The sequence below is a fragment of the Myotis brandtii genome, unplaced genomic scaffold (genome assembly GCF_000412655.1).
Source record: "Myotis brandtii unplaced genomic scaffold, ASM41265v1 scaffold266, whole genome shotgun sequence".
Taxonomy (NCBI): domain Eukaryota; kingdom Metazoa; phylum Chordata; class Mammalia; order Chiroptera; family Vespertilionidae; genus Myotis; species Myotis brandtii.
The window spans coordinates 12,602,022-12,617,142 of record NW_005360124.1 but is presented as its reverse complement, the minus strand read 5'-3'; the positions used below and the strand labels follow the sequence as shown (position 1 = coordinate 12,617,142).

The 15,121-nt window shown below is 45.9% G+C and overlaps 1 protein-coding gene across 1 annotated transcript in view; it reads right to left on the bottom strand.

Annotated features, from left to right (window-relative positions):
- The window catches only part of APBA1 (amyloid beta (A4) precursor protein-binding, family A, member 1), a gene marked incomplete at its 5' end in the record, with an annotated part of 65,681 nt that extends 50,562 nt beyond the window's left edge, over window positions 1-15,119 (bottom strand). The window contains one exon of the mRNA XM_005868356.2: window positions 14,892-15,119. Within this exon, the coding sequence (XP_005868418.1) occupies window positions 14,892-15,119 (228 nt within the window). The remainder of the gene's footprint in view (window positions 1-14,891) is intronic.
- Window positions 15,120-15,121: the final 2 nt, after the last annotated feature.

The window sequence follows — 15,121 nt, the reverse complement described above, 5'->3', positions numbered from 1 at the left end:
CCTCCCAGGGAGTCTGACCCACGCACACGAACCCCTCCCCGCCCAAACAGCGCAGCAGGCATGCATTACTGGTCGAGCATCATCACCTGATGTTTCTCTGGAGGGGCTGGCCCACCCCTTCTGGCAGTGACACCTACTATTTCTGGGGGAAATAAACTAGGTTCCAAGGTGCTACCAGAAACTTTCACACACTTTAAACTTGTGAAAAAAGCACCCCGCTCCTGTGGAAGGAAGGGGTGGGAGCTGAGAAAAAGGATCTCTCCGAACCTGCGTTAGAACACACCTGGGAATTCTAAGAGAACACTGTGGCCAGCCAGGGCCTGGGCTTCTGGGGACATGGGATGCTGGGAGTAGCCCCTCACTGCCTCTTCCTGTGTGCCTTCAACATCCTTGCACTGTAGTCTGAATGAGGGGGTGTAACAAACCAGCTTATAAACACAGAAAAGAAAGCTGCCCTAGCAGTGGTGGCGAACCTTTTGAGCTCGGCGTGTCAGCATTTTGAAAAACCCTAACTTAACTCTGGTTCCGTGTCACATATAGAAATTTTTTGATATTTGCAACCATAGTAAAACAAAGACTTATATTTTTGATATTTATTTTATATATTTAAACTCCATTTAGCAAAGAAAAATCAACCAAAAAAATGAGTTCGCGTGTCACCTCTGACACGCGTGTCATAGGTTCGCCATCACTGGCCCTAGGGCAAGCATGGTGTGACCCAAACCAATGAGTAAGCCCAAGTTGGGTTCTAGAGCTGGACCATATCTGCTGTTCCTCAGCCGACTAGAGGAAGGTCAAGAAATAAGGGTGAAGCTGGGCTGGGGGGACCTCATGGCAACAGAGGTGGGCAGGGTGGTTCAGGAGGCAGACAGAGAGATCTCCCAGAGCCAATCTACTTCATAAAAAAGATCTATGTCAACGGGGAAGTGTGTGGATGCATGAAAGAGGAAAGGCACTGAGCATCCAAGAGACTTGTCCTAATCCATGGATTCTGCCTTCTCCCTCACCAAACTCTTAATCAAGCATGCTGACAAGTATCTCTGAGTCCAGCTGTTTAGTTAACGGGTTGTGATAAGGTCATAAGGTAGAAAAAAGAGAAGCAAAGGACTTGAACAACTGACAGTTGGACAACCCACCGGTGCTGGTGGACAGGGTCCTCTGCTGTGGACAACTCTGCCGGCCAGAGTGGGAAACAAGATCGGAGGAAGGGTGTCCTTGGGCCCTTCACCCTCCCTTTTGACCTGATCTACTGTTTCTGACTACTCTTGCTGGCAGCTGGACTGTACCTACTAAATCCAGGTCAGTGTGATGCCCCCATTCAAGAATGGTGAACAGGGCAGGAGGTATTCCTTCCTAATTTACAGTACTTGGCATCTCTCAAAAACACTTTCATCTTTCCATTTATTATTTAAATGATAGAAAAATTTCTTGATTCCCAGATTGAACATCCCTATCATTTATTTCTCCCCAGCTCATAGGTGAAGCCATTTCCCCCTCTAACACTTAAAATGTGGTTTGGATTCATGAACCACTCAAGACAGGCTAAAGCTGTTATAATCTTCACTGCTGCTGTGGAAAGCTTGCAATTTTTTCAGTTATTAACTAGAGAGCTACCATCACACACAAGATTAAAATCACCAGACAGACTGCAAAAACCCCTACTAGGCCTTCTGGAAAGTTATAGAAAGCGTCTACATATAGTGTCCTGTTGGTGTGACAGGATTCAGAATGTTTTTCCTGGCTCTCTTATTTTCATTCTTTCCTTCCCTTTAATGTTCAATCTGCACCTGAAACCTGTTTAATTATTCACCACTGCCTTCTCCATGCCTCATCAATAATGGATCACACCCGGGATGGAAAACTTCACCCGCCACAAGGAGGTGGTTGAGATGGGATCATAAAGAATAGGATCCACACGCCACACCCGAGGGAGAGACCAAGGCACCAAGATGACAGCCAGCCTCAAGGTCTGTCCTCTTCTGTTCTTTTTGCACCATCAAGACCCCTTAACTCTGCCTCTCGACTTGTTTTGCATCATGACACATGTCAACTAGAGAAGCGCTTGGAGCCCCAGATGAAGCTGCTGGGGGTGAAGGCAACGTACCTGGTGGCCCAGTCCACCCCACCCCCAAAATTCAGGGGATCATCCGCACGCCGGTTGAAAACCTCTGCCTTAACTTTCAAATGAGTCTCGACAGCGAATTCTTTTGACTCTGGCAGTCCCTCGAGAATAAAGTTAAAATCCATCTCCTTATGAAGAATCCACATGGACATGCTTATTCCTTCAGGACAATCGCTCCTCTTTCCCATTTCCACAGGCGCTCCTGAGCCTCAACTTTCTCTGGCATGGCCACCTGCCTCAACTCTGTGCTGGCTCACACAACTGTTCCCTTTTTCACCACGTTAGCTTTGTTCTATCATTTCAGAATCTGCAGATCTGCCTATTCTCAGCCAGACAAATAAATACAGCCCTTGAGTTGGGAATGGTGGACAAGGACAGCAGCTGCTGTGTCCTCAGGTTTTAAGCCCAGCAGCTCTTTGCTGGAAAAGGTAATGACAGATACCAAACATGTTAGGCAGGCTTCTCGATGGCCTCCAACAATCCCCACACCTCCAGGTATTCACACCCTTGTGCAAAAGACTGTGACTTCCATCTTGCTCTCAGATGCTATGGTATCTTGTCTTGCATACTTTTTAAAGTGAGCTGCCATGTAAGAGAGGGCCCACATGGCACTTGTGCAAAAGACTGTGACTTCCATCTTGCTCTCAGACGCTATGGTCATCTTGTCTTGCATACTTTTTAAAGTGAACTGCCATGTAGGAGAGGGCCCACATGGCCAAGAACCAGGGATGCCTCTGGCCATTGGTCAGTTGGGAACTGAGACCCTTAGTCCAACAGCCCAGGAGGATCTGAACAAGCACATGACCTTGGGAGCAGGTCTTTCCCCAGGAGAGCCTTAAGATGACCACAGGCCACTGACACCTTGATTGCCGCCTCTGAGAGAACCACAAGCAGAGAGCCAGCTAGGCCATGCCAGATTCTGGACCACAGGAACTGTGAGAAAATCAATGTGGCTTGCTGTATGCCACCAAGTTCTGGGCAATGTGTTACACAGCAGTAGATAGCTATAGTGAAAACACCAAATAAGGCTTCAGATGAAAGCCTCAAGAGCAGAGGAAGCTTGGAAGTCTGGCTGAGGGCTCAACTAAAGTAGATCACAGACTCTGCACAGGCAGGGCTTGTGTCTACGCTAGCCAGAGCCTGAATCTCAGTTGCTGCTGTATCCTGATGTCCTGCACAGTGCCTGATTTATAGAGTGAACTTGAAAATATTTGTTGAATGAGTGGATGACAAATTGTGAGACAGACTCTCAGTTTGTGACTAGGGACTGTAGTCACAATTCCCTCTGGCTCACTGACAAATGGCAAACAGCAGAGCTTTGTGGCCACACCCTATTTCTTAGTCACAGACAATGTCCTACATGTAAACAGTGCTTGATTAATCCCAAACGTGTTGGCAGGGAGCATCTATAACAATTATAATAACTCAACTCAATGACTTTATGGCACTTTGCATGGTGGGTGATTGAGAACAGCATGTTATTCCTTTGATACCACTCACTTGTCTAAGGAGAGGTGTCCTATCGGTTTCTGAGGTCTACTTGGTAAAACACACTGGGGCCCCTTGCTGCTGTCCTGAGAGCAGATCCTTTGGTTCTAAGGTTATGCTTCTGGGATGCTGACCTAGAAGGTCTGCCAGCCAACTTTTTAAAAAAAATTTATATTTTTATCGATTTTTAGAGAAGGGGGGAGGAGAGGGAGAGAGAAACATCTATGTAACCAAAAAAATGAGTTCGCGTGTCACCTCTGACCCCCCTACTGGGGATCAAGCCCACAACCTGGGCATATGCCCTGACTGGGAATTAAACCCACAACCTTTTGGTGCATGGGATGATGCTTAACCTACTAAGCCACACCAGTTAGGGCAGCCAACTATTTTCGAAAAAGTCTGAACCATATAAAAAAACAAAGTTGGTTTTAGAACCAACCCTGGGATGTCTACTTTTCCATAGGAGGCCAAGAGACCCTAGAAAAACTGGCCGGCTGGAACTCCCTGAAGAGGTGTGGATTTGCAAGAAGAAATTTCTCAACTCAGAATAGCTGAACAGGAATCCTTCAGGAGCACAGAATCCTCCAGCGGTAAAACAGTTCTTTTCACTCGCCCTTGTAAGCCTGACAATACAACCGCAAGGTCAACAGGATAATACGTTGTTAACAAGCCTTAATGAATTAGCATGTGCACTTGACCTTGGTCAATAGTTTCTTAGCAACAGTAAGAAGAAAAAAATCCACGAAGGCTGATGCTGACTTCAGGGCAGAGGGAAAGGGAGAGAGGACAGGGAGGAGTGATGTCAAGGAAATCAAGGCCCAGAAGAAGCCAGGATGCTCCTCCACCCTCTTTACGTCACCTTTCTCAAAATTAAAAAAGAAAAAAAAAGGTGGACACAAAAGTGCACATGATCAGTGAGGCAGGTGTTAACATCAGCCCTCACTTCTCAGGGTTTTGACAACATCTCCTTCTCAGCAAGAGAGTGGCTGGTTTCTGAGTAAGAAGTGTTAGTGCTGTACTGGTTTCCTGCCTCAAAATACTTTCTCCAATTGGCCTTTGGAATTGAAGATGCCAATAAAAGGTAAATGTTATCTGAAGGGGGTCATGCATGTTGCCATTACCACTAATTAGCAGTTTCGTTTTACTTAATGAGACCAGCTCTGGAAGAAGAAGGCTGACGATATATTACTGCTTAAGGGGGAAGCGGCAAACTCAGGTCATTCGCGGAGTACATGACCGGGACTGGCAGGACAGTAAAGGCCCGGGAGAGATCTGAGCTCTGGGGAAAGCAGAAAGCAAACACCAGCCTGGAGAGGGTGAGGAAGGGGTGCTAACACCCAATTCCTCCTAACTCAGCTTGCCACTGACCAACCCTAAATGTTACGTGAGCTCTGACTTACTGAGGCAACTAATGCACCAAACGTGTGGTTCTTATTTCACATTTCCATAGAGAACTCAGTATCTGCAAAACCCTTCATCCTGGAAGATAAATCGAATAACTCATTTTACTGATGAGGAAACTGAAACCAAGGAAGAAAGCAGGTGATCAACTCAAGGTAACTGCAGCAGGTCAACTGTAGGGCAAATCTTAACGAATAATAGCATATAATCAACTCTGTGTGACTTACTCGAATACAGAGGAGGATAAGACACTATCCTCCAAAGCCTGACAGTGAATTCCAGAGACAACAGGCTAATGCATGTAAGACAAGTAGATAATATAGTAAAGAATCAAGTGTCCAACTGTAGTCCAGAGTTTAAGTTGGTGGTTACCAATTCTGACTGGGCCTCAGAAACACTGAGGCCAAGACCCAACCTCCAAAAATGCTGTGTTGAATGGGGAAATGTGATCTGGATGGAGGTGAGAGCCAGTGTGGCAAGAAGTGTGGTATGGAGGCAAGTGTGGATAAGCAGAAGTAGATTTTGAGTCTGTAAGTACAAGGTTAGTGAGTAAGCTATGGGGGTGTGATCCTTACATGCCAAAGGAGCCATATGGTCTCAGTCCAGTGGGATCTGCCTAGTCATACTGGGAATTTACACCAGGAAATTACTTCCTGCGGGGGATCTCCTTAACTTTGCCTAAGACAAAGGGCATTAGACATACAGGATGATTTGCCCTCTAGAGCTCGGTGAAATGTGTCAAAGACAGTGACTGGCCGTCCAAGGCGACTAGGTCACAGGACCCAGCTATTTTCAGCCATTCCAGGTGGGCCCCAAACCTGCGTTGATGCATTCTGAGCCTGATTCAATCCGTTTCTGGTGTCCCGCTGGCAGGGACTGGCCAACTCAAGAGGCCTACCAGGCAGGCCCAGCAGGCAGTAAGAGCCTGCTTCTCCACTGGGGACAAGCAGGAGAGAGAAACTGCAGTGGGACTCTTCAGGAGGGTGAGGTGGCCTTTGGTGAAATAAAACAACACCCTCTCTGTGGCTGCTCAGAAAACTGGTCAGTGAAACCTGTGTTCCAGAGAAAGTGGATGGAAAAATGACATTTCTTTGTAGTAAGAACATGTTGCCAGCTGTACTTGCAGTGGGAGCATTCCTCCTAATTTTGAAGATAATCACGTTTATGGATTAAATCACATTTCAGATTTCCCCAGGACTACACAGGCCCGGAATTTAATTGGGCTACATATGGAATTCAATTATCTCTGACATATCCCTTCCTCTCCCTGCCCCTTCCCTTCCTCCCCTTCCTTCCAGTGCACTTAGCAGAGGAAATGTCCTGAGTGCACAGTTGGGGGAGCTGACATAATTCTTCTAAAAACTCCTGGGAAGTTTCTTGAGCCCCAACTTATTAAGAGAGCATGTCAGACACCTGAACTGCGGCCCCGTGGGCTGCATTTCTATCTGGGAAGTGATAGCAAAATTCTCTCCGGCGAAATCGTCCATTCTCTTCCCTGCTGCTTGCCCTGTCACTTCTTGGCACAGTTTCACATAGACACTGACTAGTGAGACAATCCATTACGAAGTTGAGAAAGATTCCTCTTGGGAGTGGAGTCAGGTGAAGCGAAAAAGATTGGAGCCTGGGGGTTTAACAAAACCAATCTTTCCCATCACGTACTTTCATGCCACGGAGCACAGAGTAATTTGCGCCCTGGCCTTGTGCTGTGCAGATCATTGGACAGGCTTGCTCTGCTGATTCCAACATGGCCGGATGTCAGTGGGGAGGCTCCTGCCCAGCCCTGGAAACAGGGCCTGCCTGGAGCTGAACTCACAGGTGAAATTTTAAAGGTGAGTTAAAGGAATCAGAGCCAATACTTCATATCCAGGAGGAGAGAGCAGAAGCACACATCCTCCAACTTCCTCTTGTTTTCTCATGATTGAAATGAATTATTTGCTCTCCAAGAGAGATTTCAAGGTCAAGCTTTCTCCTTTTGAAGTTGTAACAGGAAGATCATTACAACCTTAAGAAGTTACCTCCCCTGGTCACATCAGGTCCTCACAGGTCATAGAAAAACGGCTCATTTTGTTTTTGTTACAACTAAATTCTCTTCCGCCGAGCATTCCTTTCCATTGGCAGAGATACGGCAATTCACTGCTGATCCTAAATTGTAGGATGCGCCATTAAATGTACCCCGGTAAAGGAAGCATCTCGAAACATTTCATTTTAAAAGCGAAAACCCTGAACCTAGATACGCATACAAACTTGAGGAGCAGTGAACAAACTTGAGGAGCGGTGAATGCACCCACATGTGACCTCGGCAGTTGTCAGTATTCTTCCTGCTCCCTTCCCACCTGTGTTCAGTGGTTTCCAAATTCCAGCCCATTTTCAAGCCCACAGCTCTCGAATGCATGAGGCTGTGCATTGTCAAAGTGCAAACCCACTTTCCAATTAGGGTTCTTCACCTTAAGTAGAACAGCCACAGCCCTCGACCTACTTTTTACTTCTTTACTCTGATGTGTGTAATGTAAGCCATGGAATTAAAATGGAAAACTCAGAACGTTTACCTTACCATATAACAGTTACTAAAACAGTCATTTTCTAAAAAGGGCACATATAATATACAGAAGTGTTTGCCTTTTTCTATTTTTTCAAGAAAACAGACAGTAACAATGAAAGGATCCCTCTGCTGAGTGAGTGATCTCTGAATAATGATCCCAACTCTTTGATATTTTTAATTTAAGGCAAAGAAATCCTATATAATAAAAGCCAAATACGCCAAGTGTCTGGTGGACAGGTCAGCCATTCAACCAATCAAAGCGTAATATGCTAATGATATGCTAAGGTCGCACAACCGCTCGCTATGACGTGCACTGACCATCAGGGGGCAGATGATCCCACCAGTAAGTTAGCTTGCTGCTGGGGTCCAGCCGATCGGGACTGAGTGAGATGGGCGGGACACACCCTGGAGCCCTCCCTGGCCCCCATCATGCACCGGTGGGTCCCTCGGGCTGGCCTGCACCCTCTCACAATCTGGGAACCCTCAGGGGACGTCAGAGAGCTGGTTTGGCCCCGATCCTGCAGGCCAGGCCGAGGGACCCCACTGGTGCACGAATCAGTGCACCAGGCCTCTAGTACATGAATATAGTTTTAAAAGTCAAACAATACTGTCTAGTTTATGGCAAACATGGAGGTCCTTTTCCCTATATCTTTCCACCCTTAGTCTTTTAGCATTTCTTCCAGTATTTACTATGTATGATACTCATAAACATTGTGCTTACACTGACTCACCTCGATTTTTCCATTTTAGACTTGCCTTCTACTATAAAAGACTAGGATTTACCGCTTTTCTAATGCATCTTTCCTTACCCTCTCAATATTACAATTTTTGGTTAGTCAATATTCAGTGTTTGTACTCTGAAGACTATGCATATGCTCTTCCCTGCAGAGACACATGCATTCTTTTATTGCATTTCTTGCCTGTATAACAATTGTTTTCAGTGAGAAAACGAACTGAATTGTTTTTCCATTCATTTAGTTTTCTGTTTATTAATCAATAATTCATGCCAAACTCTCCTAAAACAATCTAAGGTTCCCCTCAGTATAATCATATTAGGAAATCTTTCATTTCCATTCTTTCTGGAAACCTCCTATGTGGAGCCCTCCGAGCTCTGGGCCACACTGGATTGGCTGCTGCCTTGGCCTGCCTTTCAGCTGTCATGTGGGATCTCTGGCCTCATCACCCCAGGGAGTCCCTTTGTCTCTTTCCCATGTTGGATCCCATTTCTCAGATCTTGCATCTTCTGCCTTGATTTATGCTCCCATTTGGAGGGAGCAATTGCCTAGTAGCTTCCTGAGAAAGGGTGTAGGGGAGGGATATTTTCTGGGACCCTGAATACCTAAAAACATCTGTATTCTACCTTCACACTGAACTGGAAATTACTGTGTGTAGGTCTCCAGTTTTTTGAGAAGTCCAACACCATTGTGATTCTTGATCATTTGTAAACCTGCTTTTACTTTTCTGAAAACCTGCAGGATCTTCTTTTCCCACAGTTTTCTGAAAGGTCTGTGGGTCTTTTTATTTCATTGTTCTAGGTACCCAGTGGAACCTTTTAATCGGGGAAATATCATGTCATTTGGTTCTAGGAAATAATCTTTCATTTTATTTATCTACTGCAGTGGTTCTCAACCTTCCTAATGACCATTTAATACAGTTCATGTTGTGGTGACCCCCAATTTCATTGTTACAAATTGAACATAATTAAAGCATAGTGATTAATCACAAAAACAATATGTAATTATATATGTGTTTTCCGATGGTCTTAGGTGACCCTTGTGAAAGGGTCGTTCGACCCCCAAAGGGGTTGCGACCCACAGGTTAAGAACCCCTGTACTAGAGGCTTGGTGCACGAAAATCATGCACTGGGGGAGGGTGGGGTGTCTCTTAGCTCAGCCTGTGCCCTCTCTCAATTCGGGACCCCTCAGGGGATGTCAGACTGCCGGTTTAGGCCCAATCCCCAGGGAGGAGCCAGAATTGGGGCTGGGCACTGTACTGCTTGTACTCAGCCTGTTGCCGCTGCTTGGTAGCGCTGCCCAAGCAGCCACAGAGTCAGGAGAGGCTCCTGCTGTGGTAGCTGCACTCGCCAGCCGTGAGCCCAGCTCCTGGCTGAACTGCGCTCCCCCTGTGGGAGCACACTGACCACCAGGGGGCAGCTCCTGCATTGAGCGTCTGCTCCCTGGTGGTCAGTGTGCATCAGAGTGACAGATAGATAGATAGATAGATGTTCCTACTACTTTCATTCCTTTTGCCCTAATTGTTCTACTTTCTTGAAGATTTCCTCTATTTTGTCTTCTAACCTTCCTACTGAAGGATTTCTTAAATGTTAATTTTAAATTTCTGCTGTCATGTATTTTAATTAAAAAATTTTTTTTATTTTAAAAAAAGGCATTCTAATTTAGTGGCTCCCTTATCTTCTCTTTCCTTTCGGAGGATATTGATAAGTGTTTTATAGTTTTCTTCTGCTCTGAGCACTGCCTTTATTTCTCCAAGTTCCTTTCTTCATTTGCTTTTCTGTATCTTTGTCTTTCATGTTAGAGATGTTCTTTGAATGTCTAGTGATCCTTGGATGTCTGTCTATTTCACTGTGTGTCAAAAAAAAGCTCATGCATGGCAGAAACCTTTACTGTGGGGTGATCTGGTGGGGACCCAGGTGCTATGTTTGGGAACCCCCAAACATGAGTGTCTGTAGGTATCTTCTCCTGGGTCTGTTTCCTCAGAGAGGAATATTCTAGTCTCCTGCTGGGGTGTGGGGCCGGGTGGGTTCTAAGCTTGACAGCTAAGAACTCTGAGTCTCGCAGCTCAGCAGCCCTGTGTTCTGTCAGGCTCTTCATGCCATTTTCAGCTTCGACTAGTGCCCCCACCTCCAGTGCTCCTCTGACTCACCCTCTCCTCAGAGTACCTCCCGTCTTCTGTGGGCGGGGGGAGAAGAGGTAACCTGCCCACACGAGCTGGACAATGGATCTAACCTCTCCTAATGACAGACTTTCAAACACTGCTGTTTTCCCAGCCATACTCCTGTCATCTGAGGTGTCTGGTCTCTCGAATTCCCAAGCCTTTCTTAGGGTCCATAGCACAAATCCTTACGGCCACTCAGCAGAGGAAACAGACACCTATCAGTTATTTGTCAGGATGGATCAGGCTCTGCTATGGTAACAAGCCACCAAACCCCCCACGTTGATTCCTCTCTCACACTGCACGTCCACAGGGTCAGCAGGGAGCCCGGCTCATCAGGGTCACTCGGAACCCAGGCTGATGGAGGCTCTGAGTCTTGTGACCTGAGGCTTCAGGGGGAGAACTCTGCTCACTGCTCCTATTTCATGGGCCAGGCCTAACGTCTAGGGATTGAGAAAGGATGGTACAGTCCTCCCTGTGCTCAGCAGAAGAGGACAACTGGAAATATTGGGGAGCACTAATGTCCCCAAATTTTGTTGTTCTCAGCTGCTGCTGTTTCCTCTGTTTCGTGGCGCTTGTGGTTTTACATGTTTTTATTATTTTACTATCATTTTAGTGTAGCTTTAAGAGGGAGCGGAGTTGAACACCATTTCAAGCTGCAGAACACACCAAAGTAGCCAACACCATCCAATTAATACTGTGTGCTGCTACCCTCCATCTCTCTGATCCCACCAGGACTCTGTTCTCCACTTTGTTGCCTAAAAAGAGGTTGCTAGGCGGTGGAACTTTTCAGAACTGGGCATTCATTAGCGGTATTTTTCAAGAAGGGGGCTGGGAGGCAGTTTTCAAACACATATCTGGAAAAGAGAAAGTCTTTACTAGAAGCAAAGAATTAATAAGTATTTTTTAAATTTTCAGAAAACAATTATTTTCCCTCCATGCTGAGCATCTCCTTTGTGTTCAATAAGTTCTCGCTAATGAGCAACCCTATCTTTGCATCTGTACAGGTCATCAGCAAGCAAATGCCAGCTTGCGCCAAGTGAAGAGGAAAATGCTCAAGTTCCGAGGGAATTAAAAGTCGTGTTAGAAGCAGACGGAGCTATCAGCAGTTATCTCTGGCAAGTGGTAACACAGGCGTTTTTCGTGTGCTTCACTATAGCTTCTGGTCATGCCAATTTGAGAACGCACTGCTTTTGGAATAAGAATTGCGGGGCCACTTCCCCAGGTCTGCTGACCATAACCACAGCAGGGCAGCCCTTTTTTTTTTTTTTTAAACCATACCTGTGCTAATAAAAGTTACTAGTTAAGTCTCAAACCCGCCGCTATTATATGGGGAAAGCGTCCAGAGAATACTTTTCTTTAAATTTAAATAAATGATTCTTAATCGTTTATATGCTTAAGAATCGCAGGGAGAATTTACAAAACAATATAACACAAAGTCAGAAAACAAACAAACAAACAAAAAAACCCCCCAAATCCCAGCTCACTGGGCTCCACTTAGGACTGGTTTGGAAGGGAAAGGCAGTAATCTGTATTTTTAACAAGTACCTCCTGGACAGACTTCAGACCACACTGCTTTTAATAGTGCTTCCCATTTTCTACCTGGAATGAGTATGCAGTAAATATTTTTTGATGCTGAGGTGTAAATCAACAGAATGTGTATATTTATATACTTCCCCCCCAATCCCACCCCCCAATAACACCATCAAAGAAGTAGCAAATAAAGGTCTTTCCCATAAAAACACATGACAGATGAAGCAAAATACACAAATTTAAATGGCTTACAACTGACTGGTGGGATATTTTAAGGCACAGGTTTTGGGGTTTGCTTGGTATTAACTATTCATAAGCCTTACTTACCTATTTCTTAGCATCAAACCTAATTTCTGACAGTGTGGGTTTCTAAAGCATCACCTGATATTCTATAATTAATTCTACCATAGAAATGAAGGAGAGGATTAAGTGGTTATCTATAATAATAAAAGTATGATATGCTAATTATACCAGATGAAGGACGACCTTCCAGTTGACCTTCTGGACGAAGCCACTATGTTGGGGGCCGAGGCAGAAGCAGTCACAGTGGTGGGCAGGGGCCTACCCCTTGCATGATTTTCGTGCATCGTGCCTCTAGTCTTAGTATAAATGAACAGAAGGAAGACGCCCCCTGTCCCAACCCTGCCCTTTGCAGGCTGTGCTAGGGGTTCATCATGAGGCTGCAGGGACAACATGGTTTTGCTGGTCATTTTCAGGAGCTGGTACATGTGGGAAAGCTGAAGGAGGAGGCCAGCATCTGGACTTAACACTCCTGCAGTTCTTCCCAAGTTTCTAAAAGAATGTAGAACCCAGCTTCTTGCCAGCTCCCCGCTTTTGAAAACCGGCTCCGTTTCCACTTCATTTGCAAAATGCTTGCTGCAGTCCCTCCCTCCTAGCCAAGAGGAACCTGGAAATGCTGGAGGTCAAGGGGAAGTCTACAGGTGAGCACACCTGTTTTAAACCTTTTGGATGTGAAGTCTGGAAAACAGGAGAGAGAGATACAGGACATCGTGGAACTAACTGACCCAATGCTGCCCCCTTGCTGTGGGGGAGCACGAAGATCTTTTCCTACAGGTTTCCAGCCTTCCCTTAAAAGTGCAGGAGATTTAATCAGCCAACAGCAAATGTTGACTGTTACTAAAAGAGGTAGCGAGCCATACCTCTGACCTGCACAGCCCTTTCCGTATAAGTAAAATGAACAGCTTCCAATAATGGTTTCTCCCTCCAAAAGGTATACTGAGAAATAGCCTAGTGCACTCATAAAATGAAGAATTAAATGAAATTGAATTTAACCTCCTGACCCTTCTTTTACTCCAAGCTCCCATTTTAAATGAAATTGCTTAAAACATTTTCAGGAGAATAGAAAGTGAGAGCCAGAGCAGAAAGAGGATCTTTATAGCTAGGTAGTGGGGCAAAGGTTAGTCTTCTTGGTGTATTTTGAATAGATTGTGACACCCAAGCTTGCCATGTTATCAAATTTCATAGGTTTTTTAAAAATGAAAAGTAAAATGTCAACATGGACAGCAATAGCTTTTGGTAGCTCTTCACAAAGAAGCACAATTCAGTTTAAAACCAAAAACATGTCTTTTGTGACGTGAGAAGGACGCCCTGGTACCTTAAATTAAGCACTTGCTGAAAGCCACAGTGAGGAACAGGTGGGCGAAAAACGGCAAAAACTCTGGCAGGAAAGGGCTCCACAATCTTTCCTCAGAGGAGGCCACACTAACTGTCCCCAACCTGTCAGAGGTTGCTTTACATCAGTGGTTCCCAAATTGTGGTTCTGGGACCAGCAGATCAGCATCACCTGGGAACTTGTTAGTGACATTGTCGAACTTCACCTGAGCCCCGTGAACGGCAAAAGTTAAGAGTCCCCCACCAAAGTGTTTCCAAAACGGCTTACTACAAAGAACCCCCCATATGACTTAGATAAGACTCCCTGCTTACTGGTACCTATGACAAAGCCAGACACAGACTTCCAAGTTCTCATTCTTTATCTGACAAATGATCAGCTGAACTTTGGATTAATCAGAACAAAATGCTTGTAAACCAATATTTGGTTAAGCTCCTCTCCTTTCTCCAGGTCCTTGAACGCTGGCTAGTCAACAATCCCTCCTCAACAACCTCTCAGGACAATAGGCTGGTCTCAGGTTAAAACATTTTCTCATCTGCCATGCTTTCTGCCCACTTCCTCATACCCATCCTTTCCCGCCTTGTTTACTCTTCCCTATAAAAGAAACCCCTTTCTGCCAAACGCTAGGGACTCCTGCAGATCTCAGAGTCAGAGATTACCCTATTGCTAGTCCACCCTCCATGTCCCCGATTACAATAGTACCTTTCTCCCCTTTGCAATACTCCTTTCCAATAAAGGCTTTCCTCATTCAAGCAGGACTACAAATTCTCAGGCCCCACCCCAAACCTTCTAAATGAGAAAGGGTGGCGGGAGGGCATGGGTGGGGGCGGGGTGCGCCTGGAAATCCATTTCTGAACAAGTGTTTTAGGAGCAGCCCGAGAACCACTGATTCACAGCAATCCCTCTATGGCAGCGGTTCTCAACCTTGGCTGCACATTAGAATCACCTGGGAATCTTTTTAAAATCCTGATTTCTGGGCCTCATCCTCGGATGAGGGTAGCTGGGCCTCGGAGGATGAGGCCCAGAAATCAGGATTTTAAAAAGATTCCCAGGTGATTCTAATGTGCAGCCAAGGTTGAGAACCCCTGCTCTATGGTCTTATAAGCTCACTTAACACTTTAACTCCCAACCACCTGTGTTTCACTCGCGCTTACGTGCAAGCTATTTTTGAGGCTGACGGTGGACACATGTTTAGCATTCCCACAGACCATCTATCTCCTGGTCACTTCCCAATGACAAGCAAGGCCACACTGCACTCGTCTCCTCTCCTGGCCGCGCGTACTTACGTCTCCATCCCCAGGCCTCTGGTCATCGCAATCTCTGGTGGGGCTGATGTCCTGGCGCATGACCCAGATGGGCTCTTTGGGCTCGTCGGGGGTGTAAGGCGAACGGATGGTCCTGGTTTTCACCTCCTCGATGGCCTCCTTAATATCCTTGATGGCCAGCGAGATGGCATCCCTCTTCTCCTTGCTATACCGCTGCACCGCTTCGCCCACCACGGTGCCCGCCACCCGCT